The 25,268-nt window shown below is 33.7% G+C and overlaps 1 protein-coding gene across 3 annotated transcripts in view; it reads right to left on the bottom strand.

Annotated features, from left to right (window-relative positions):
- Positions 1-25,268, bottom strand: part of LOC110038025 (pyridoxal kinase) — a 135,240-nt gene that overhangs the window by 45,598 nt on the left and 64,374 nt on the right. For all 3 annotated transcript variants that reach the window (XM_020742782.1, XM_020742781.1, XM_020742783.1), the window contains 2 exons: positions 25,098-25,162; positions 12,265-12,328 (listed from right to left, as the gene is read on the bottom strand). In XM_020742782.1, coding sequence (XP_020598441.1) covers positions 12,265-12,328; positions 25,098-25,162 — 129 coding nt within the window. The remainder of the gene's footprint in view (positions 1-12,264; positions 12,329-25,097; positions 25,163-25,268) is intronic.

The raw sequence follows: 25,268 nt of genomic DNA, 5'->3' as shown, positions 1-25,268 counted from the left end.
GTCGCTAGACGATTATTGGAGGAAATTGTCAGTGCTAGCTCCGACTGCTGAAAAAGATTTCCTAAGTCAGTCTGAGAGGAATGAGGTCCGGCTGCAGCAGGGAAGTCCGACTCTAGCAGGAGGGAGATCCAGCAACTGGAGGAAAACCTGCAGGGAAGAATAGCGAAGTAGGTTGCAGGGTATGGGTTCACATGGTTGGGAGCGTTTGGGAGGCCGATAGAATTCTTACGGCTCCACTATTTGCTCGGGAAGGAGCTTCCTACGGCTGCGTGGGATGGAACATGCGGCTGCTCCACTTAGGGCTGGAGTTTCTTGGTGACGAATAAAAGTTGGGCTGCTTTTCCTTGGAAGAAAACAAAGAGATGACGCTTGGGATGCCTGGAAGTTGTAGGGAGGAACACTAGGGAAACTGGAGGGATTAACGCCTGCAAGAAAAAGCCTGCAGGGAAGAGCTTGCTCTGGGACAACCTTCAGCCTGTAGTAGAGAGAGATATGTGAATCTTGCAGGTAGAAATCCAAGAAGCCTAGCATGGAGAGATTCGGGAAGCCTGCAGGTAGAGATCCGAGAAGCCTGTAGAAGAATGAGGCTGAAGGGAAGTGTTCAGGCATGGAGAATCAGGCTGGACAGTTTGCAGGAACAAAGCCTGGAAGGAGATTTCAATGGTTGTTGGAGGGTTCCGGTGGAAGGAAGAAGCTAGGGTTTATTCTCAAGCTTTGATACCATGTAAAAAATTGATTTGGAGATGGTTAATTCTCAACTAATTGTATCATTCACATGCAAGGAGTGTATATATATATTTTTTTTTAGAAAAAGCCCAAGGGCAAATATATTAATGTGGAAAAGATACAAAAATGCTGCATGAGAGGACCCAAAAAGCCCAACTCATACAAAAAAACACACAAACTCAAATAAAGCAAAGATACTTAAAGAAAAAAAAGAAAACTAAAAAGCCACAAAAGGGTACAAAAGTGCTAAGAACGTCCCACTTTAGTCCTCCTGCCTCTAGCTAACAAATTAATAAGATGAGTACCATTGCCTGTAGTAACCAAGGTATCATCCATCAGATTCTTGAGCTCAAGTAGATTTTCATTTTTTTTCTTCCTCCTGGATGTGTAGATCTGTCATTCCTCATCTAATGATTGACTCATTTGATCATTAGATTTCAAATGTGATCGGAAAGTTATAGGTCGTTGCACATCAAGATCCCCATGAGTCTGAGAAATACTAACATCTTTCTGGACCTGATGAGACAATCGTGAAACAATATAAGTATTTCCACCTGTATTATCGGTGATAGGTTCTAAGGTAGACGGGGTCTGAAGAATCTCTCTACCCCATGATAGAAGGTTCCAAAGACGGACGAGCTACAAGTGGGGACTGAATTGTTGACATATTGTCTGCGGGGAAAGTGACGTCTTGCCGGGTATCCTTCTGATGATCAATAGTGTCAAAAACTTGGAGTTGATCAGGAGGAGATAGAATCACAGCCTCTAGCGGAGCAGATTGCTTTTTTTGGTCTGAGATGGGAGTGTAGATGATAACATTGAGAGTTGGAGTGTCCAAACATACGAGAGTTCGAACAATACGGCGGAAAAGACTCAATCTCTACCTTCTGCCAATATCTTTGGTGTCAATATCTTTGGTTATCTTTGGTGTTGTGTGCCCAACCAGATTTCTTCAGAAGCGGGTAAAGTGATGTCTCTTTCAACAAATACTCTGGCCTCAGATAGACGGGAAAGATTAAAAGTTGGGATGTTCGTCTTGAGTGGCTTCCCATAAGCTAAGGTAGATATATATAAAAGCAAGGTGTGTGTATGTGTGTGTGTGTGTGTGTGCGTGTGTGTGTGTGTGTGTGTGTGTGTGGGGAAACAATCTCTCTGAATTTACAAACATATCAAATATATTTAACCTAAATTAGTAAGGAACAACAACAAAAAAATCTTTATCCCACTAAGTGGGGGGTCGGCTACATGAATCTTTTTCCTCCATTGCGTCATATTTAGTGTCATATTTTCATTTAATTCTAATAAATTAAGATTATTTTTTACACAATATGCCCAAGTCATCCTAGGTAAGACCTCTGGCTTTCTTAACATAAGTTGAATCTAAAATATCTACTCTTCTAATCATATCATCATATGGTCGACGTTTAATGTGACCAAACCATTTATAAGACAGCTCTCTTTAATTTTATCTGTCACTAGAGCTACACCAACCCTATCACGGATATATTCATTTCGCATTTTGTCTTTTAAGTGTAAAGTAACTCATCCACCAAATCATTCTCATTTCGGCAATACTTAGTTTTATGCTTCTCTTTTAAAGGCCAATATTCAGCGTCATAACGCATTGCAGGTCTCACCACCATCTTATAAAATTTCCTTTCAGTCTAAGCAAAATTTTTCGATCACACAATGGGTTCAAAGCATTCCTTCACTTCAACCAACCAACTTAAATTATACTAATAACATTCCCAACAATATCACCATCACTTTGAAAACCATCACTTTGAAATTTGAAAAATAGACCCAAGATATCTAAAGTGTTCACACATTTTAATAATTTGATCATCCATAGTTACATTTCAGTCACTAGAGCTACTTGAACTAAAATTACATTCCATGTATTCAGTTTTAGTCCTACTGAAACGAAGGCATTTAGACTACAAGGTAAACTTCATAATTCAAGTTTTTCTTGAGCTTTTTCTCTCGTCTTATCCATCTCTCGTCTTATCTTATCCACGAGAAGGATATCATCAGCTAAAAGCATACACCAACGTACATCCTTCTATAAAATAAAAACAAAATAACATAGAATAAAGAAGGGAATAAACTAATCAAGGGTTTCCTAAGTTATCCCAAGCAAATCCTCCATCAGATCTTAGATTTCCATGGTTATACTTATATTGCAATGGACAAGATACAAGAACAACAAGACTTTATCCCACTAAGGGACAACAATACTTTATCCCACTAAGGGGGGTCAGCTCATGAATCTTTTTTCTCTATTTTCCTCTTGTCATAATTTCATTTAATTCTAATAGATTAAGATCATTTTTATACAACAAGCTCAAGCCTTTTTAGGTTCATCTCTACCTTTTTAACATAAGTCAAATTTAAAACACCAACTCTCCTAACAGGGTCATCAGATGGTCGAAGTTTAACGTGTTTAAACCATCTAAGATTATTATTATAATGGACAAGATAAAGGATAGGACTAGTGGAGCATTTCAACGGGACGAGAAGTATTGGCAAGTCTTATATATCACTGATGATAAATGCATGTAGTAATTATACCAACCATTGCATCAGTTTGCAACTATCTTAATTTAGTTTTTTTAATACATATATATAGGATTAAAGTTGAAATATAAGCAGATAAACATTTGATGAAGGAGTAATATATATTTATTGATAAGTTGTTGGGAGAACCAATAATAGAATGTCTAAATCAGAAGCTTGGTATTTGCAATGAAGTTGGAAGCCTATTTGTGACTGAGTTTGTCATCCACAATAAATATAAGAAAGCTTTAGATAGACTTATAAATTAATAAATAAAAATTTGAAATTTGTTGATTGATATAAGTATTATAAAATATAATAGTTATTTTTATATATGGGAGTGGGGGAAGTCGTAAATAGTATCAACCCCAATTTTACAAAAATTGCAATGAAAATTGTGTTGGATATCTAACTTTCTTAATTGTGAGAGCAATCAGACAAGAGATCAGTCAAAACTTTTCTATTGTGTGATGGCATGGCTGTTTATCTATTGTGTGATGACACACACACACACACACACACACACACACACACACACACACACACACACACACACACATGTCATTCCGCTCTGTTGGCGTTTCGCCTAATGGTGAATCCTAGCGTCTCGCGTCACCTTCGCTTTGGAAAATACCGGCGTCGTCTTCATCATCAGTTCATGCGTCATCGACGTGCCTTGCATTCTCGTGTCGTCTGCTTCGTCTGGTGATAGAGCTACCCGAAGTGATCGACAGCTATGCCGACACACGTCGTGCCTCACTTTTCTCGCAGCGTTTGCTTCGTCTGGCAGCATAGCTACCCGTTGCGTCTCTACAAACCCTGCTTCTGCTCGACAACTGTGTTGTCTGCGACAGAGCTGATGTGTCGTCCACGGGCTTTGCGTTTATTGTTGGCACTGGCCGCGGTAATGGCCGCAGGGCTCTCTTACGCCGCCACACTCGCCTGTGATAACCCTGCCAAACCCTCCTATGCTACAGTGGTTCACAAATGCAGCTCATTTCCACCTCGCAGATAGTCTGATATTCCCGCAGATGTACCATGATTCTGTTGCAGGATATGGAGACTGCAATCTCATCAAGAAAATAAAAAAAATGCGGGCAAACCAACAATATTATTCTCTGACGTTGAAATTTCAACTCGTGCAGAAAAATATAAATTTACTCTAATTGGAAGGTTTCAATTAGGTTGTTCCAAGATGGAGACTATCAGGAAGGTTTTTTAAGATTTCAAACTAATTGGGGCTTGGTAGGTGGGTCATTTCGATGGAAAACATGTTATGATACAGCTAAGTATAGAAAAAGACTACACAAGGATTTTCTGAAAGAAATTCATCACAATCGATGTAAACATATAAAATTGCTCAAATGGACCCCTGATTTTAATCACAGTCAAGAACCCCCAATTGCACATGTCTAGTTCTCATTAACTGAACTCAAACTCTAATTTTTTGACCTACCTATCCCATATGCAATTAAGACTATCCTTGGAAAACCTTTATAGGTAGGCTTACTACAGTTCATTTCCCAAGGGCCTCTATTCCAATGATTTTGATTAAAAGAAATATTACACTACCAGATGTACTGGCTTGGCTCTGCTCACAATGGTTATTGACAAAAAATCATTATGGAACAAAAATCTTACTACTGTAAGCACTGCAAGATGTTTGAACACCTGCAGGAGAAATGCTTCAGATTACATCCACAGTTGAGAACTAATAGTCAAAAGCAGGAACATGTTATTAGTGCACCTCACGTGCCTGAACTCGCTCTCAGCAAACCTGAAGACAGTCAACCTGAAGAGAGAATCACCACAAGACAATAAATGGTGGACCCCCTCTGCCGATCATACTACAACAGATAATGTCCCTATTCAGGAAGCAATAGGTGCAGAGGTAACAATTTACACTTCACATACACTGGAACCTATCACTGTGACAACGACTGTCTTTCCTTCTACTACAGTTCTAAATCAGATCGATGATCACACGAGCCAGTCCTCTTATGAAGAATGGTAGGTTTACACTTCTCAGCAGAAGAAGAAGGAAAGACTGGGGGAACACTCCAACTTGAAAATTTAATGGATGATATATTGGTTACTCCTGGCAATGACACGACATTTCAAAGTTTGTTATCTGGTTATCTGGCTAAAACTAGAGGAAGAGACAGGACTAAACTAGCTCGTCCCTAGCTTTTGTTTTCTGCATGTTTTAATATGTTTTAATTTTTTTGAGTTTATCTGTATCTTTTTGTTGGGGTATTACTGTACTTGGTATCGCATGGGTAGAGTGTACCTATTGGGCCCTTTCATACAACATTTATGTATCTTTTCTATTTCAATATATGAAAATGTCGTCTGTTCCGATTTTTCTCTGCTAGGGTTTCACCATTACGAAACCTAGTATCTCTTCGTCGATTTGCTCTTTCATCGTATCTCCTCTTCTCCATCGTGCTTCGTTTGCGTCGTATGGCGTCGACTCGCCGCGCACCGTTTGACTCGAAGGAGAGGTGTCGTGCGGCGTCGGTTCTTTGTCGTGTGTCTGTCAGCTGCGCCTCCTGCGGCTTCTGCGGCTCACGACTCGCGGTTCTTTCACGCTCGAAGAACTCTTCGTCGCAGTGGCAAACTGGCACTATTCTTCTCTGATGTTGAAGTTTTCAACCTAGTTGACAAGTTCAAATTCACTCTCATTGGGAATTTATAATCGGGACATCCCAAAATGGAAATCATCGAAAGGCTTTTGAAGATCTCAAACTATTGAGATTTTGGAAAGTTGGCCACTTTGATGGGAGACATGTGGTGATAGGATTATCTAAAGTGGAAGACTAGGCCAAAATATTTCTCAAAAAAATTATGATAATAGAAGGAAAATATATGAAATCGCTTAAATGGTCTCCTGAATTTGACTCTAGTCAAGAACCACCTATAGTTCCAATCTGGTTTAAACTACCTGGCCTAAAGTTGCACTACTTCAACCACCAAGTCCTCTAATCTATTAGAGTTGCTCTAAGGAGAACAATGAAATTAGATACACCCACCATCAATCTAACCAGGCCTTCGGTTGCAAGAATTCTTGTTGAAAGAGATATCACCCTCCCTGATGTGGACGAAATATGATTTGGTACTGCCCACAATGGGTATTGGCAGCCAATTATAGCATAACAAAAACCCTACTACTGTAATCACTGTAAACTGTTAAGGCACACCCCTATCAAATGCTTCAGGTTTTACCTACATTTGAGATCGACAGGTCCTAACAACATCATCCATGTAAAGGAAAATATAGCAAACACAGAATTAATGAACGAGAATTTGACTTATATGGCTACTCCTCACCAACCAAACCAGCAGCTTCCGCTTATTGTTGTTGAGGCAGCTCTTCCTTAGATTATAAATACTACGAATTTTGTCTTGGAAATACCTATTGCGAGAGAACAGAGTACTCAAGTTATAGAGTATCAGGATCAAGGTGTGTTGCAGGCTGAGTCAGATCAGCAGTTTACCTTCATCGAAAATCCACCTATTATTCACACGTAACTACCTCTGGCAGATAATTGGCAGGTTTATAAATCTAGGAAGAAGAAAAAAGGAATGTCTGATCTCAATAACTCTCAAGATGACTGTATGATTGTTTCGAGCAGAAGCCCACATCTTAGTGTGTTGCTGGACTCCCTCCTTAGATCCAGGGGAAGGGGAGCGATTTATTCACCGATTACACCCATCATGATTAAGATTTGTTTCTTGTTTTTTTATTTTTGGAGAATACGTTTGTAATCCCTGTGAGTGGGTTCTTTGTATCCACTCACTAAAACCTTTGTATCCTCTCTTTTTATCAATGAATCTTTTTTACCTTTAAATATCTATATATATATATATATATATATATATATATATATATATATATATAGATACACACACACACACACACATATAATTTGATTTATAAAATCAGTTATCTTATTATTTTAATTAAAAATACAGTTCGCATGAATTAATGTGACATGTATTTTCATAAATCCACCAAAGCACACATGTAAGGACTGATGGCTGATACATCTTACGGATAATTAAGATAGTTCAAAAGACTAAAAATATTCATATAATACATTTAAATTAACTTAAATGAAAAGCACCAGCATGTCATGCTAGTTCCATTCCCATAATACCTTTTGCCAAGCAGAACAGAGGGCCGAAAAGAATGAAAAAAAATGAAAGAGTAAAAAGGAAAAAGAGAAAAGAAAAACTAGGGTTTGAATCCTAAAAAGCAGTTTTTTTTATTTCATTTTTCTCTACAAATTGAATTTAGTTCCTAGTTACATGCTTAAAAATTTTGAATGAGGGTAAATCATTTTGATGCTTTATGAAAGATTTAAACACCAAGGCAATTGACATAAAAAATTTGTTCCAAAGAAAACGCAATAATTGCACTGAAGCACTCAATTTCTAATACAACAACAAGCCTTCATTCCATTAAGCTGGTTGGGCTATATGAATCCTTCTTCTCAATTGTGTCATGTTGAGTGTCATAATTTCATTAAAATATAAAAAATTAAGATTATTATTTATACAATATGCTCTAGTGTTTTTAAGTCTACATCTACCTTTTTTAAAAAAGTCAAATCTAAAACATTTACTCCCCTAATTGGGTCATCAGATGGTCGACGATTAATGTTAACAAGCCATCTAAAGCAACACTCTAATCTTGTCTGCCTCTAGGGCTATCTCCAACCCTTTCACAAATATATTTGTTTCACATTTTGACTCTTAAGTGCAAAGCCACTCATACACGTGAGCATTCTTATCTCAGCAAAACATAATTTTATCATGCTCCTTTATGGGAAAACATTGTGCGCCATAAGACATTGCAAGTTTCACCACCATTTTATCATTTTTTTCTTCTAGTTTAAGCATTATTTTTCTATCACACAATGTATTCCTCCACTTCAATAATCCAACTTGAATTCTACTAATAACATCCCCATCTTAATCACAAACACTTTGAACAATAAACATGATATATCTAAAATTTTCACTTCTTTTAAAGACTTAGTCACCTTTGTCACAACCCCACCACTCAATTTATTACTACTAAAATTACATTCTATGTATTCAGTTTTAGAACTACTCAAATAAATACCTTTAGACTCTAAGGTTGACCTCCAAAATTAAATTTTTTTTTAACTCTCTCCTAGTCTTATCCACGATAAGGATATCATCAGTGAAAAGCATACAACAAGGTACAGTCTCCTGCAAATGTTCAATAAGAACATCAATAACTAAAGCAAAAAAGATATGGGCAAAAACCAGATCCCAGTTGTAATCCAACAGAAATAGGAAAATACTCGTCAATTCTCCTTGTATTCGAACACAAGTAATAGCTCTAGTATGCATGCCTTCGGTGGCTTGAATATAACCAATACCAACACCTTTCTTTTCAAGAGTACTCTACAGTACTTCTCTTGGAACCTTATCATAAGCTTTTTCTAAATCAACCAAAATCATATGTAGGTCCCCTTTACTCTCTTTGTAATTCTCTATCAAACCACTCAACAAATGAACAGCATTCATAATAGAGTTGTCCGACATCAATTCAAAATGATTTTGAGAATTTTTTGTCTCCCGTCGTAGCCTACGTTCAATTACACTCCCATCATTTTAATGCATGACACGTTAACTTAATTCCTCTATAATTTATATACTCTTGTGCATCCCCTTTATTTATAAAAATTGAAGCCAATAGACTCTTTCTCCACTCATCCGTATCTTTTTATTTTTTTAAAATAATATTAAAAATTTTAGTAAGTCAAAAACTTAAATCTCCTAAACATTTACATACATCTATTGGAATACAATTAGATCCTACTTTCTTTCCAAAATACATTTTTTAAAGTGTCCTTACATTTTATTTTACAAATATGACGGTAGAAATAAAAAATTTTGTTATTAATTATGATATTAAGATCACTAAAGTCTATCGTATTTTTACAATCTTTATTGAAAAGTTTATCCCACGACCGAAGTGAGCTTTGGCTAATATGCCTGGACCGAACCGGTCTAAGTCTTTCTTTGCAGTGGCATGTCAGTCGGCTTCTTGGTCCACTCCTAATTATCTATTATTATAATTTACTTTCATGGGAGTCTAGAGTTAGATTATTTCATGTGTTTGTTTGGGAAGGCTTGCTTCAATTGTATCACACTCTTGCCATGGTGATTATCATCATCTATCCATCCTCTACACCTCTCCCTTTGTTGTCGTCGCTTCCTTTGTTATTTCCAGCATCCACCAACATCTTCCTAGCATTTTTGTTGTTGTTTCAGCCGTCGGAATCGCCTCCCTACATCCTAGCTACTATTCCAGTCACAATGAACAACTTCCCCAAAGCCTAGTTGTTCCCATCTTCCAAACCAGTCGCACACCTTGCTGTCACCCCAAACAACAAACTGTTGATGTTATGATCTACTTACCTGTTGTTCAGTCACTCCATACTTGATGTCGCTCTCAAACCGTTATCCCAAAACCACCTTGCTTTTGCAAATGCTGCCCACCAACACCCATACCAATATTATACCTAAACCGTATCTAGTACGACTCATAATTACATACCAATGTTTAAAATCTAAGCTATCAATCTCATTGGCTTTTTCTCTAACCTATTTAATTTCTTGAAAACATAAGATATTTATCTTCCTATGAACCATGATATCTATTAAATTCATTAATTTACCTATGAGAGTTCCTATATTTCAAGTTTCTATCATAATATTAGTTTCATGGACACTTTTTTGCCCACATCTGTCCATAATTGGGAACTCTTGCTTATTTCACACTACACATGAGAGTAGGTGCATGGCCATTACACACTTTTCACTATATTCAAGTCATACAGCATGTCGCTTCCAGGGGACGTCTTGCATTGAAAAATGATTTAAATGATTCATGTCATAGTTTTTCATCAAAAAAACTTATGATGTCTGTTGACTACCTAACATAACCCTTCACACTTTTTGCATCCAAGGCTCGGGATCTGACAATTGCAGTGTTTAATAATTTCTAATATAAAGAGCAAATTATTATGAGACTTAGTATTTAGAAATTCCTATAATTTCATTGAACTATCATGTATATATATGACTAGATAATTCTTCATATCAAGAATGCAATAATTTCATTACTCTAAATAATTTTAAATGAATCTCTATTCAAGATACCTACAAGGTTTTATCATATAATGTAAGTTTCATAGTGTTTTACCATTTATTAAACATATTGAAGCCGATATTTCATCACATGTCATCCAGCTCATGCCTATAAACTACACTGATACATGATGATGATAGCATAAGCATTAAAGAAATATATGTATATTCTAAAAGCTTATGATAATGATGTTAAAAGTAGGAGAAATCTATGCAAGGATAAATCATATGGGATTGAAAGCAAAAATTCTTTTAATATGAGCCTCAAGTGAGGTTAAAAATGATTCCCCACTCACAATACTGAAAAGATGATATGGTATGACTCAAACTTGACCAAAGGGTTTTTTATGACTGCTATATTAGATTAAGTTCAAATACTATCAATGGTTATTATGCCCAACAGGTTAAGCAGAAACAGAAAATGCGAATGTGTCAACATCTACATAAAATGTCATAAATTTCTAAGTTAATGATAAGTAAAAAGATAAAAAAAAATGGCAAAACAAGTAGTTCTAATTATTGATAATACTTTATCACTATATTTTATTTCTTGCAAATATTCAAGCCTATTGTGTATGATTAAGTTTTCTAATTATTACATTATCAAAGTATGCCGTCACTTTAGTCCACTTCAATGAGCTAGCTATGTCTATGAATATAAATACTCATGTTAGTTCAAAAGCATGTATACTTTGTTTTCCTATTCTTGTACTTTAGACCTTACATTAGACTTGATTATCCCATTAAACTTATAGCTCATCAATTATTATGATGATTGTTACTCCAAAAAAAAGGAAATGAACAAGTTGGGCAAGAGACATGTAACACATTTTTTACTTCATTTTAGAGTTTTGGATGCAAAATTTTGGATGCATTATAAAAAAATTGTACATTATGTAAGTTAAAATTTCTAATACACCAATTATATATGAAAATTCTTAAAATTTTGCAATCCATTTTAATAAGTTGAATTATGCACACTTGTCTATTTATGATTATAATGAGTAATTTAGATGATTATGATGTGTAGCATATATATTTTTATATATCTATATCGAATAGTTTTACTCGCTTAATCCTAGTTTTTAAAATTGATAATAAGCATTGGTGGAAAATATCTAACTAGATCGTCCGTCTTTGTTACATCTCATGTTTGACTGAGAAAGGTCAAAAATGGGGTGTGACACCTACCAAGGTCCCAGCTTTCACTACTAGAATGGAGAGTGAAACCTACCATAACATTTCATAATGTTACAAGACTCTGGCATACAACACCAACTTGAACCAACAAATATGAAAAACTCGCGGATTGTAATGTCCTTGTTGCACTACTATAGGTTTAAGATTTTAAAAGAAGTGGATGAGAATGAAAATGCTCCATGGAAAGCTCAATTGTCTTGAGTAACATGGAAAAAAAAAAGTTTGAACTCAAAATTTTCATTAATTTCAAAAAAATTGTTCAGATAGCTGCCTTTTGAATGATAGAAGAGTATTTTCTAGCAGCTAGAAATAAATGGTGCTGCGTTAAGACATACCCTACTAATTGCTTAACATAGGCTCGCACAATTTTACAATAGCAGAATGCTGCAAAAAACATAAACCCTTGGTTGTTCGGTCTATCTGAGCTCTAAATCTCACAAATTTCAACACAGCCAAACAGTACTAACAAAATATAAATATTCCAAAAAAGAAAATTTCCAACCTAGCACTGAAGTGAAGCGTGGAGCAGTTTTCCACCAATTTGTACGTGTTACAAGAAGGCATCAAATAATCGAGTACTTTAAAACACACCTTTTGGGGGCCAGCAGCATGAAGTTTATTACAAGCTTCCAAGCTATCTTTTTCTGAAACAATCCTGCATAAGAAATTCAAGCAAGTAAAATTATACCAAAACTTGCATAGACACTAAAAAATGACTACTTCATTGGCATATACAAAAATTTCAAGCAAGCTAACCATCATTATTAGCCTTAAAGCTAACATTGTAGGTGCGGCTTTAAATGCCTAAAGGCCAAAGTATTTGTTAAATTTACATTATTGTTTACCCTTCCTTGAGAAACATTCGTGAGTATAATTACCTAAAAATTTTCATAAGTATTTTCCATTGATCAAATTGTCAATTATGACATGGCAAACCTTTTGTGATCCCACTCCCCTGAAACCGCTGCATAAAACCTAAGCTAATCCATTGTAATTGAACCAGCCGCCTCCACCTTTCATGCTGCTAGAATCCAAGATATGTGATCTTATCCTTCAATCATTATGTCTCGACTCATTTTCTATTTTGCAATCAAATCAACAAATACACATTTCTACTCCGCTCGTGCATGCCCATGCTCTTCAAGTGGCTTGCTTATAAATCATTGGATTATTTTTGAGGCCTTGTCAGATTTGCACCAAACCAAAACTTAATCCACATAAAACAATTCAGAGGAAAGGAAAACTGAAGCATGCATTTATCTAGCATTTAGTTTAATAAAATTTACAAATTTTCTTAGACGTAAGTTATTCTTACATGTTGCCTTATTTTAGTGTTGTGCAACTGCAACAACCAATGTTCGAGGGAAGTCAACTCATAGCACACGTTTCTTTATTTGGCGATTCAGTACTTTTGCCCAAATTTGCTATATAATGTGAAATTGCCTTCATAGTGTGAGTGGTTTTAACCAAAACAAAAACCTATTTTCTAACTGTAATGTGAAGCCAAATCGAGTTGTAATTTTTTGTATTTGGCAGAATTTCGATTTCAACAATCATTGGATTATTACTGGGAAAAATTGTGTTATTCATAGTTTTCATCAAAAGAAACATGCGATTATTTAATTTGATAATCTTTAAAACAAGGGTTATAATATTGATTGGTCTACTTATTCAACATCATTTAGTGTATTAGATGCTCAAGCCCTAAGAAGTCTTGCATCATCTTATCAACTTAAAATAAAGACATAATGATTGAGTAAAAAAACATAATAATAACATAACACAATTAAAATGAAATTAAATCAATTACAATACTAGATAGTTATAATATGAACATCATGAGACTCAAAACTATATCTTTTAGATTGACATGAGAAATATGAGAAATGTACATATTATATTGATAATTAAAAAGATTTTTTTGAATTTTAAAATCTATCAAACTCATAGGGATCACTAAAAAGTAGATCAAAAATGAAATTTTTAAATCCAACAATATCTTAAATCAACAATTCTTGATTTAGTAAATTTGGGGGTTTGTCGGATTTACATGATTTAGCAATAGAAGGGCACGAAGGACCGAGAAGGTGTTGACCTCACTTTTGGTTGAGGTCTAGTCTCTTCCTTAGAAGCCTAGGATCTAGCTATAGGACATTTCTGTTGACTATCCTAGAGGACTAGTGATGACACCCTCACCTTTAGAAATTCTAAAACTCTTTTTTGCTCAGCTTGAAGTTTCACATACTGATTTTAAGTGTTACCACTTAGTAGGTGGAGTCAATATGGGGGAGCTCAAGAGGAGTCCCCATAAAATTGTTTGGCCTTAGGGTTGACCCTGGGTGATGTGATCTTGGTCAGTCTCACACACACATACACTTGATACCCCTCAATTACACTCACAAACTTAACTCTTAACCAAATATGCTTTTAGTTGATCCCTTACTCTTTTTGGAAACTCATGTGGATGGTCCCATAAACCATTAGCCCTATGTTAGAATTCGGCTAAGACCAGCACATGGAGGATCCAAAGTGGGGTTTCCCTTGGTCTCATAGCTCATGAAGGGTAATTTCATGATTGGCATCCTATTGAACCCCAATTTTACATAAATACCCAATTTTAACCTTTTGCCCCTAAACTTTCCCATAATTATCAAATTACCTTTGAAGCCCTAAAATCCTCAAAATTGCCCAAACCACCCAACTTTGTCCAAAAATCACCCCAAATCTTTTAAACCATCCATTTTAAACCATCCAAACTTTAAACCATCCAAACTACCCAAAACACCCTAAATTTTTAAAATTACCAAAATACCCTCAAGTTTGCCAAAATTACCAAAATATCCTTGGTGGCTCAAATTTCTAAAAACCTCCAAAATCATTTCAAGCACCCCCAAAACCAAACTTAACAGCTCATGAATTCCAATTTGACCAATTTTGACCAAAATCCCAATTTTGCCCTTTAAGGCCCCAATTTACACCAAATTGATCCCAAATTTCCCCAATTTCAATTCTAAACTAAAATTCATCATTTCTAATCTTGATTGAAACCAAATTGAAGCTCAATTGAACCCAATTTTAAACTTAAATTCTAAATCCAACCAAAATACCCAATTTGACCATACACCCAATTTCCAAAAATTGAACCCTCTAACCTATTCAATTTCCACAATTTTGATTTCCAAATTCCTTATAACATTCCTTTAGACCAAATTTACTTTCAATTGGCCCTAGCTTAGCCTTAAATCTCACCTAAATCATACCTAAGCCAAAATCCCTAAATTTACACCTAAGTCTAAATTCCATCAAATTTAACCTCATAACTCCAAAATTTCTACCCAATTGATATCCAAAACTTTTCATTACAAACTCTTGGACCAATTTGAACCATCAATTGAGCCTAACCTAAACCTTAGCCCAATTCAAACCCAAGTCTAACCCAGATACCCCAAAATTGGTCATTGGCCAAATTCCACTAAATTGAACTCCCAAATCAATTCAAAATCACTCAATTCCTTTTCCAATCTACTCATAACAATCATTCAAGCCAATTTGATCAATCAATTGAGCCAAACTCAAAGTCTAGCCAAACCCAAATACAAATCCAAGTACATAACATGATTTTGAACCCAAGCCTTAAATTGAACCAAACCCATTTAAATTGACTGAGCCATAGTCACAACAGCAAGCCTTTGGACCCTAAGGACAAGGCTAGACCCACCTAGCCCACTCACCTAGCCCACTGACCCACCTAGCCCACTCTACATGAGCCATGGACCAAAGGTCCCTTGATTTAGGGGATCTCCTCCCATATTTGGTTAAACCCAAAATATATTTGTCGTCAACCATCAACCTTCAAGGATAATCATCATTAAGCTCCCCCTGGCTCCCCTAACCACTCTAGTCACCAGCCCTGGCCTGGCCGGCAAGCCTAGTGGTCGGAAAACACCAAAATCGAGAGCCACCGCAAGCTTTGAACTCAAAATTTGAACTCCCTGAGTTGTCTCACTCTAATTGGTCACTTGCACCTTTCTTCCCTCCACATAAGCAACACATTGCACCCACTGGCCATCCATGGTGGCCACTCCTTCCCCCACTATTTAAACGGCACCTCTCAGGGCCAACTATAGAGAATGCACAAAACCTTGAGGAAACTCTGTCAAATTGCTCCCAGAGCTTCTCAAAGGCTTCCTAAGATCAATCTGACAATTTTCGCCCACTGAATCTCTCTGTCTAAGCTCAATTTTGAGCTAAAAACCAGGGGAATTTCAGTCACTCAACCAAAACTCCACCAAATCTCGAATTAAACCATCCCTAAACTTCCTCAATCAAACGAAGGAAGTTTGTCATCAAAAACCCCTCTGTCCCGAGCTTGTTAAGCACCCTAACATAGCTTTTGACCAAGGTCGCACCACCCTTTGATTGAAATTATGCTTGGATTATTCACCAGAGGAAAAGAACACTTCCAGGAGGTTCTCCAGACTCTTCTGAAGCTTCCACAGCTTCCATAAGCATTTGATTGAGGCCTCCCCTCTCAAACTCAGGTATAGACTAGCAATCCTAATTTTTTGCTTGGTTTCACCAATTGTGAAAAGAAGTTTGATTAGATGAGCATTTAACCGTATAGATGTGTTCGTCTTGAGTAAATGAAGGTATAGGAACAATCCACATGTTATTTGGTTAAGTATCAAGACAGATCTAAAGGTTTTAAGTTGGAAGGTTCTCGTGCCAGGGCGATCAACCGACGATGACGAAGAGCTGTTGGATAGCGCGGGTATCAGTTGGACGGCTCAGATCGCATAGGATGGAAGGATGAAACATGAATCGTGGGCCGCGTGACAGCTAACTCAGATGGCGGCGTCAAATGGAGGAGCAACGCGTGTGAGCTCGGAGCGTCGTAGAATGAGGTGGCGGCTGATTCGGATAAGTAAGAAATTTAAGGATTTTTTATTTAAATTAATTCCATAATTTAGAAATCCATAAATTGATAAAGAAAAAACATAAAAATAAAATAAAAATACTAGTTGCTCGGTGAACAGGAAGAATAATGTGGAATAAAAATAAAAATTAATCGATATGCTCTGATTTTTAATTAGTTAACTACCCTCTAGACTATTTTAATTTTAATTAAGTAAATAATAATCATCATGGCTTGAAAATTTGGGGGTTTATTCCTCATGTTAATAGGGATGTTCTTTGATTTTTCCTAGGTCAGAAAGCAACTCTAGCTTTGAAACCCTAATTTTCAAGCCTAGTTACCTATTTTTGCTTAAAACAACTTTATAAATTAAAATATAAATTCAAAAATTATGGAATTAATTTTGGTAGGTTTCTCCTGGTTAGAGGATCCTAAGAAAAAATATAATATGGATTTAAGTAATTTTGTACATTTTTATAGGTAACTAAATGCCTAAAACGTATAATAAAATAATTAAATAAAATATTATTCAAAATTTAACAAAATCAATTCCATATTGTAAAGGATAATCACATTAACTCACTGTAAAAATCTAGAATAAATTTGGAGTATATTTATCACTAAAGTTGATTTTCTAAGTAAAATGATATTTTTGTATTAAAATAATTATATTAAATAAAATATAATCATAAAAATTATGAAAAGTGATTTTCTGAGTTCCTTATGATCATGATCATTTAGAAAAAATAATATCTATATTAAAATAAACACTTTATTTTTAGCTTTATTTTTGAATTAAAAATAATTAAAAATTACAAAAATATAAAAATGGTCTAAGATGTTCTTAATTGTTTCCTGATCACTTGAGACTTATTAGAATATTTTTTCTTAATTTTTCTAAGTTAATTATAATTTTTAAAAGGCTAAAAAATGTATTTTCTCTAATTTTCCATTAAAATAATCATAATAAATAAATTAAAAATCACAAAAATGAAGAGATGTTTCTCTGAGTTCCTTGGACTTAAAAGGATTTAAGAAAAATAAATCTTTGGACTTAGGTAAATTTAATAAAAATTAATTTTTGTAATTAAAACATATTTGCTATTTATTTAAATCACTAAAATCAATAAATAATTTTAATAATTAAAATATAATTTGAAAAATAATAAAATTTTGTCCAAGTGGTCTTATAACCTAGGTGAACCTCCAATAATTTTCTCATGAACAAAAACATTACTTTGATTAACTAAATAAAGTAATATTGAAAATCCTATTTTTTAGTTTAAAAACATTATTTAAATTAAATAAATTTTTGAAAAATCACATCTCCTCTCATATTTTAATTGACCCATGGGATGGACACACTAAAAATTTCAAAGTCATTTGAATTATATTTGATGAGTTATGAAGTGAAGAGCCCTAAAAGCAAAATGATAATTTTGAATTCTTAACGTCTTAATTAAATTTTAAGATTCATTAAAAAAGGGTAAAAGGGTAATTTTGATTATATCAAGTTCTTTTAGATGATTGAAATATAAGGGGTTAAAATGGTATAAACGAATTTCCCCCTCTTCTACAATAGAGTTATAAATACAATTTTTCTTAATTATTATAATTTAGAGGTTAATTAAATTAAATGATGCTAAGGTGGTGGGCTTATGTTAGGCAGATGATAATTCACTAATCTAAAGCCCCCCCCAACCCCCCCTTCCCATTCCCCTTATTGGTGATTTGATGATAAGACGTGATCTTGATAAAAAATTGAACTTCACCTAATTTAATATTCAATCATTGTAAGTTCACTTTAGATGTTGGACCCTAAGGGCTTAGTAGTGCACTAGGCTCAACTTGAATTTGTCTAATGAGGATTATAAAAGAAAATATAATTTAATTATAAACATATTTTAAAACACTACGGGTCCAGCTTTACCTGTGGCCATAAGATCCTTAATAGCTTGAGTTTGTTCTAAGGACACTCGTTCACATAACTCTTAAATGAAACATCAACTGACTATTATGTACCCTTCTCATGAGATAATTAAAATATTTGGCTCACTGAGCATAGGATGTATTAATTCATTTGAATTAAATCTAAGTTTGGATGATCAATTGAACAATATAATAAGGTCAAGTGAACTCGAAAATGTTTCAAAAAATTTTAAAAGTCGTTTCGGGTTATGCCCTGAATATTTTAGAATCTTTTGGATATTTTGAAGAACAGTTGAACTTATTATATTTTGTTTCAGAAAATCATCAACTATGACCTTTAGGGACTCATCAAGTCATGACTTGGGGTTTGATAGATACACCATAAACTGCTCTTCTTATTTACTGTTTCTGCAAAATCATATATACTACAAAAGCTAATTTTTCAGCGGGAGTAACGAGAAGAAGACAGATACACCTTTAAAGTTTTATTTACTTTCTTTCATTTTTACTTTCTTTCATTTTATTTATTATTTATTGCAATTTACTCTCACTTTAAAATATTATACATGCTTGGTTATGGATTTTACTTCACCTGCGAAACAAAACCTTTTTTTAAAAATTAATCAACAATTTTCAAAATTAAATTAAGCACTTTCAAAGGTAACCATAAATCTTTTGAAATAAAATTAAACATAAACGCTCCTTTGAATTTACGGGAGTCCCTTCATACGAGGTAACTCACGATTGCTAACAAGATCTCCCCGATTTAAATGAGCTTAACAACTCATTTGGACTAAGTTCATTCCGGCAACCGACAATTTCTAATTTATCGACCAACAGAATGGGAATAACTTCACCGTCAAGCTCTTATCGCGACTTCCTCACTCCAAATCTCCTTTGTCCTCATCATCGCCAATGTCTTCTCTGCCACTGGTGGAGCATAGCAAAGCTAGGCAATAGAAATGTGCAAGTATCGCTTCCTTTCCTTAAGGATTGCGAATAGAAATAGACAAGTGCTTCTCTTTCCTTTACGGTTTGGGTAGGAGCAAAAAGGGAACAAAAATGGGGACCTTATTTGGTTAACTTCTTAATTTTAAATAAATTTATAATTTATTAAAAATATACTAATTAAGGTATCATTAAATTGAAGCATTTTTAATTAATTTAATTGAGTAGTAATTAATATATTATCATAAGCTAATAATGTATTCAATTCAATTACAATTGAAACAGTGATGGGTCAAGATTTGATGTAGGTTTATGAATATGTTTGATAAATAACTAATTAATGATTAATTTAAGATTAGTAAAATGCTAAAAAAAGATTAATTATTTAATTAAAATTTAATTAATGTAAAATTAACTTAGTAAATAAATAATTAATGATTATTTAATGAACATAAAAACCTTCATTAATGATTAATTACTTTAGCAAAATTTTAAATAATGATTAGTCAACTTAATAAATAAGTACTAAATTATTACTGTAATTAGAGATGATTAAAATTAGTAAAAAAAAAATTCTTAATAAATTAATTATAAATATTAATATTAAAATCACATTTAAACTAACGGATTTAAATATATAAGCTGTCAAACATTTCAGAAAAATCTGACAGTATTAATTTAGTCATACAAAATCATTTTGAAGATCTACCAATTTTAGTATTTATTCAATTCATATTCGTAAAATTTATTAAATCCTACTTGCAAGCAAATAGCCCCTTTAAAATTAAACATTGCTAATATGAAACTAATATAACATGTATTATTTTGAAGAAATTTAATTGATAGATCTACATTGGTTGATACAAAACATAACTTAAGAAATAACATTTATCAATCAATGGTTATAGGGATCAATTTATGAAACTTATGAAACCCAATAGAGGGTGTTTAAAAGTTAAGGAAGGTTCGAAGTTTTTACAGTTAAATATTATTTGCATGTACACTACTATATTACTATTATCTATATATTAAGAGTCATGGTTGGGATATGAAGTATGAACAAAGCTACAAATCACCAAGAACAATATACAAAACTGTATACACATCATTAAATATTGAGAAATATTACGTCGTTATATTAGAATTAGCACATAAGTGATTAACGCCCTATAAAAAAATTAACACCATTTCCTAAAAAATCATCATGCATACAACATCACAAACATAATGTATAATTGAATATGTTTCTCTTAAGGAATTTTTTTTCATCCATATGCGAATATTTTAAATGCAGAAGACCATTTGTGGTTACAGTATCACTCTATATACGATATTGAATAGATTATGTACCAACATTAAAACATATCCATGAATCAAAATTTATATTTAAGAGCCTATAACTAAAATTGAGCTCAAAATAATATATGAATCTAAACTCCAATAGAAATTGAGTACATTCATGAAAATTAAACTAAATCAATCGGATTTATTATAGTTAATAGACCAAACAAGCAGTCCAATATGCAATTCTTAGTAATTAATGAAAATTATCTTTATGATTAATGATCAAATAGATATTGATTATAATTTTAGTCAATGGTTTCTTGATTTCCATATTCATTAAAAAAGTTTATGGCAAGAGATATGCCAACGTATTAGAGAATTTGTTAAATGCAATATTAAAAGAAACTTATCTATCTAGTCAAAAGTGAATATTCTCGCGTGACTAATATTATAGAAAAAAAGGAGAGATCTTTTTTAAGAAAAATATTGTTTGTCCATATAGGCAAATCATATTAATGTGATTTGTCCACTTCCAATTTTCTTATCATATCATCTTCGAAGAATTAGTTATAATATTTAATTAGTAGTATCAACTAAAATGTATGGTTTAATATTTTCATTATTGTTAGCCATTTATATGAATTATATTGTTACATAAATTTTTTTACTTCCAAATAATGTATTTACAAAAATAGGGCTTTTAATTATTGAGTTAAGTCTATTGATGTAACAATATGGAATGTGAAAGTTAAAATAGATAATAAGATAACGGTACGCCTAATTATAAATAACTTTCCAAAAGAAGCCCTTTAAAATTTGATAGTGAGAAAGATTGGCGCATTTTTAATGTACTACATTGAAAATATCAATAAAATTTTGGTATTAATGCCAGCCTTGAATGCATCAAATTTGAATTTATTTTAAAAGCTAGCAACATTGCCTTAAATTTCTCTTTCCATTTTCTCATGAATTAATATTAAACACTTGGTCACATTATTCTACATTTCTTATTTCTGAAGTCGTGTTTGTATTGTGAAATCACATCCACTACTGATGGTCAACTATTATGATATCTAGTGTATCAGTGACAGAACTTTATAGGATGGTTCAATAAATTATAATGTATATATCATAATATTTATACCTTAATTTGATTTATGAAGATCAAATATTAAAAAAATACCAAAATCGAGCGGATTTGAAATTCTGGACTCATAAAAAATGCAATTCATATGCATTAAGGCAAGCAAATTAAAAAATTAAACATTAATTTTCATTTTCAAAAATACTTCTATTTAATATTCCTATTTTAAATTTTATGCCATTTATGTAAAATATGATTATGATTGTGTTATTCATTTTGACTAAATATCACAAAGTACAATTAATCAAAAGCCAAGATACTCTGAATAAGAGTGATTGAAGAAAAAACTTTCCTCTCAATCCAACTCCTACATGGCGGCTTCACACGAAATTCACACAACTCTAATGTGATTAAGCTTTCTGCATTCTCCTTTCATTTCACAATCCTTTGAGATTGATTAGTATTTTGCGCTTTGAATCACCTTCTACTTCGCGATCAAATCAACAACCCCACCTTCCACTCCTATGCATGTACATGTTCAACAAGTGGCAATCTTATCTTATGACTTGTTGGATTATTATTAAAGTCTTATGAGAGTTGCGCTTAAACATATCGTATCAACAGATGGAAGCATGGAGGAAAGTGAATTAGATGTTTATAAATATAAATGTTGGGTGTGATCTTACGAGTATTAGTTTAATAAATTTTGCAAATTTCTTCAAGCCTGTAAGCTTCTGAGATACTTAGATCTTCTAGTTCAATGCGGGTGCGACTATCGATTCTTAGGGGAAGATATCGCTTATAGTAGTATGAGGCCAAGATTTTTTTTGTTTAGTGCTTTCCTAATTTAGTCTCTTTCATCGACATAATTCAATAACAGTTTTGTTAGTTTAAATGATTTTAGCAAAAATAGATACAACTAATATTCTCATTGAAACATGAGTAATAATCAAGCTGAGGTTTTCTTATGATTTCTGGTTTTATTTTTATTTTTTTTTGTTGTTGAATATTATTTTGATGATAAATGGATTATTATTTAAGAAAAATTCTATGTAATTTCTAATTTACATTAAAATATAACCAAGTAATTGCATAAATTTATAATCTATAAACTTCATGTTTGAAATTTTGATGTTTGACATTCTTAATTAATTGTTTTTAAACTTGAGGTTCTTAAATTTGATTGCATGGCATCGTCACATGATTCATTGCATTAAAAACATTAAACGCCAAGACGTCGTTCATCACCACTGTATCTTAAAGTTCTTACACCATTTTCTAAAAGCAATTAATGTATCAAAATCTACATTAATCATTGTTGCCCATTCACTTCATCTTGGCATTAGAGCATGTGGGGGATCACACTCCCATCCACATGCCATCTCAAAATGTGCTACCTCAATTTCAACTGCAAACCTTATTCGCAACATTTTTGCTCATTAAGTATCACTTCTCTATGGCATTTGCTAACCTGTGTGAGGCACCATTAATCTGCTTTGTCATCCTCTTATAACTTATTATTTGTGATTGTAGCTCGTTGTCCACTCCTTACAGCCCAAGGCTCGCACGCTCTAAGCACTCATGATTTACGACCATTGATCTATGAACATTTTGTTTTTCCGATGCAATTCTAGTCACCTCATGCCTTTGCTACGGGGAATCGCCGCCTATAGGCCCAAGCAATTGCATTTATTTCAGCCTCAACTTCATGGATAGGATCATTGCAGCTTGAATCTGCTTTGTAGATTGTCAATTTTTATTTATGTATTGTGCCTGCCGTCATGCCACCTCGCTTCTACTAGTTTCCAAATCTCTCTTATGATAGTCTATCAGTTTCTTTGACTGCTTCTAGGCTATTTTCATAAGGTGATGCTTCTCCTATGGCCACCCTCATTTCTTAGGATTTCAAACACTTTGAAATCTCCCTTAACTCATGCTCCTTGTTCATTCTCTTGGACTTTTAAGGATAATAAGAGTTCTGGTCTTCAGCATTTCTCTTCTTCACCTCTCCATATATTTGCAGTAAGTCCTACACAAACTCATCACAAGGTACCATCGCCTTTTCTCTGACAAAAATCTCTAAATTGACAACTATTTTCTTTCTCCCTTGTCAGAAGATTATCACTGTTCGCCTCAATATGGAGAATTATCATAGATTGATAGCTGATTTATGATCAGTTAGGATTGTACGTTTGAGTTTAATGATTATCTTCATGATCTTAGCAAATTATCCCAGGAAGATCATACTATGTAGATGAGTTCCCAACACACTTAAGTGGTCAACTCACCAGTTTGGGTTGCTTTTTCACGACAATGGATTTACTATTTCAACCAATTCACTTTGCATCCTCAGCTCAATATTTTATAAAATCGTTCAAGTGGATGCAGCTACTACAAAATAAAATAGGTAATTACTGGAAAGGAGCTGGCAGAAGCTGACGTAACTATCCATATAAATGAGAATTAGGTTGACATCATTGCCCTTGGCTACTGGCACAAGAAAGATTTTAAAGGTATTCCTTCATATTAATCTTCTTACGAATTCTTTTTCATAACTTCTGAGAATGCATGAAAAGAAACTATGAAAATCTCATTGTAATCAAGGTGGTAATGAGTATTCAACTGATAAAAACCAGCTCCTAATGCAAGGGTGATAATTCTGACCAGTTATGATATAGTGTAATTACAAATTTATAAATCAACTTTAGAACGTATTTTAGAATGACTGATGACCCTATATTTTAGCATCATATTATTGGTCTAAATTCCCGAGAAGTATTTGCTCTTGATGATCAATCATCCTGTTGCTTGGAATATTGGTGGTCAAAACACCCTGTTTGTTAGCTCTGATTGTAACATTTATAATGTAGAAAAACTAGCGGACCAAGAATTTCAAATTCTTTTGTACTAGGAGAGGTACAAATGGCAAGAAAATATATTGCCACTCTCCCAAATATATTTGACTTCAGGTTAGATCATTGTTAAAAAAGAACCCTAGAGGAGGGGATCTTCTCTTTTGGTTCATTCTTCAAAACAATATAGTGATGGTATATTCAACCCCCGATAAAGAGACACATATAGCATAATAGCATATGAATTCTACTTTGTGAATGATCGGCCTTCACAATGCATGAAAAGGTAGAGCACAAACACGATTACATAATTGAGTGTAAGCAACTGATTTATTTTTGGTTGTCAATATCATAACTGTAGGCGTGAAAGTAGAACATAAGTACACAACCTCACAAACTTAATGTTAACTACCTGGAACCTGTCAGTTGCTCGATTTCAAATTGGTTAGGAGTAAGCATGGAAGCCAAGGGAACCACCTGAACATAAAAAAAATTTGGTAAATAACTAGACAAGATCATTATTTTGGTCACCCTGACTAAACACAAGTTCCTCGTACATAAAAAGGATTTATTGAGATTCGCA

The sequence above is a fragment of the Phalaenopsis equestris genome, unplaced genomic scaffold, assembly GCF_001263595.1.
Source record: "Phalaenopsis equestris unplaced genomic scaffold, ASM126359v1 Scaffold229296, whole genome shotgun sequence".
NCBI lineage: Eukaryota > Viridiplantae > Streptophyta > Magnoliopsida > Asparagales > Orchidaceae > Phalaenopsis > Phalaenopsis equestris.
This window is presented reverse-complemented; position numbering and strand designations above follow the sequence as displayed.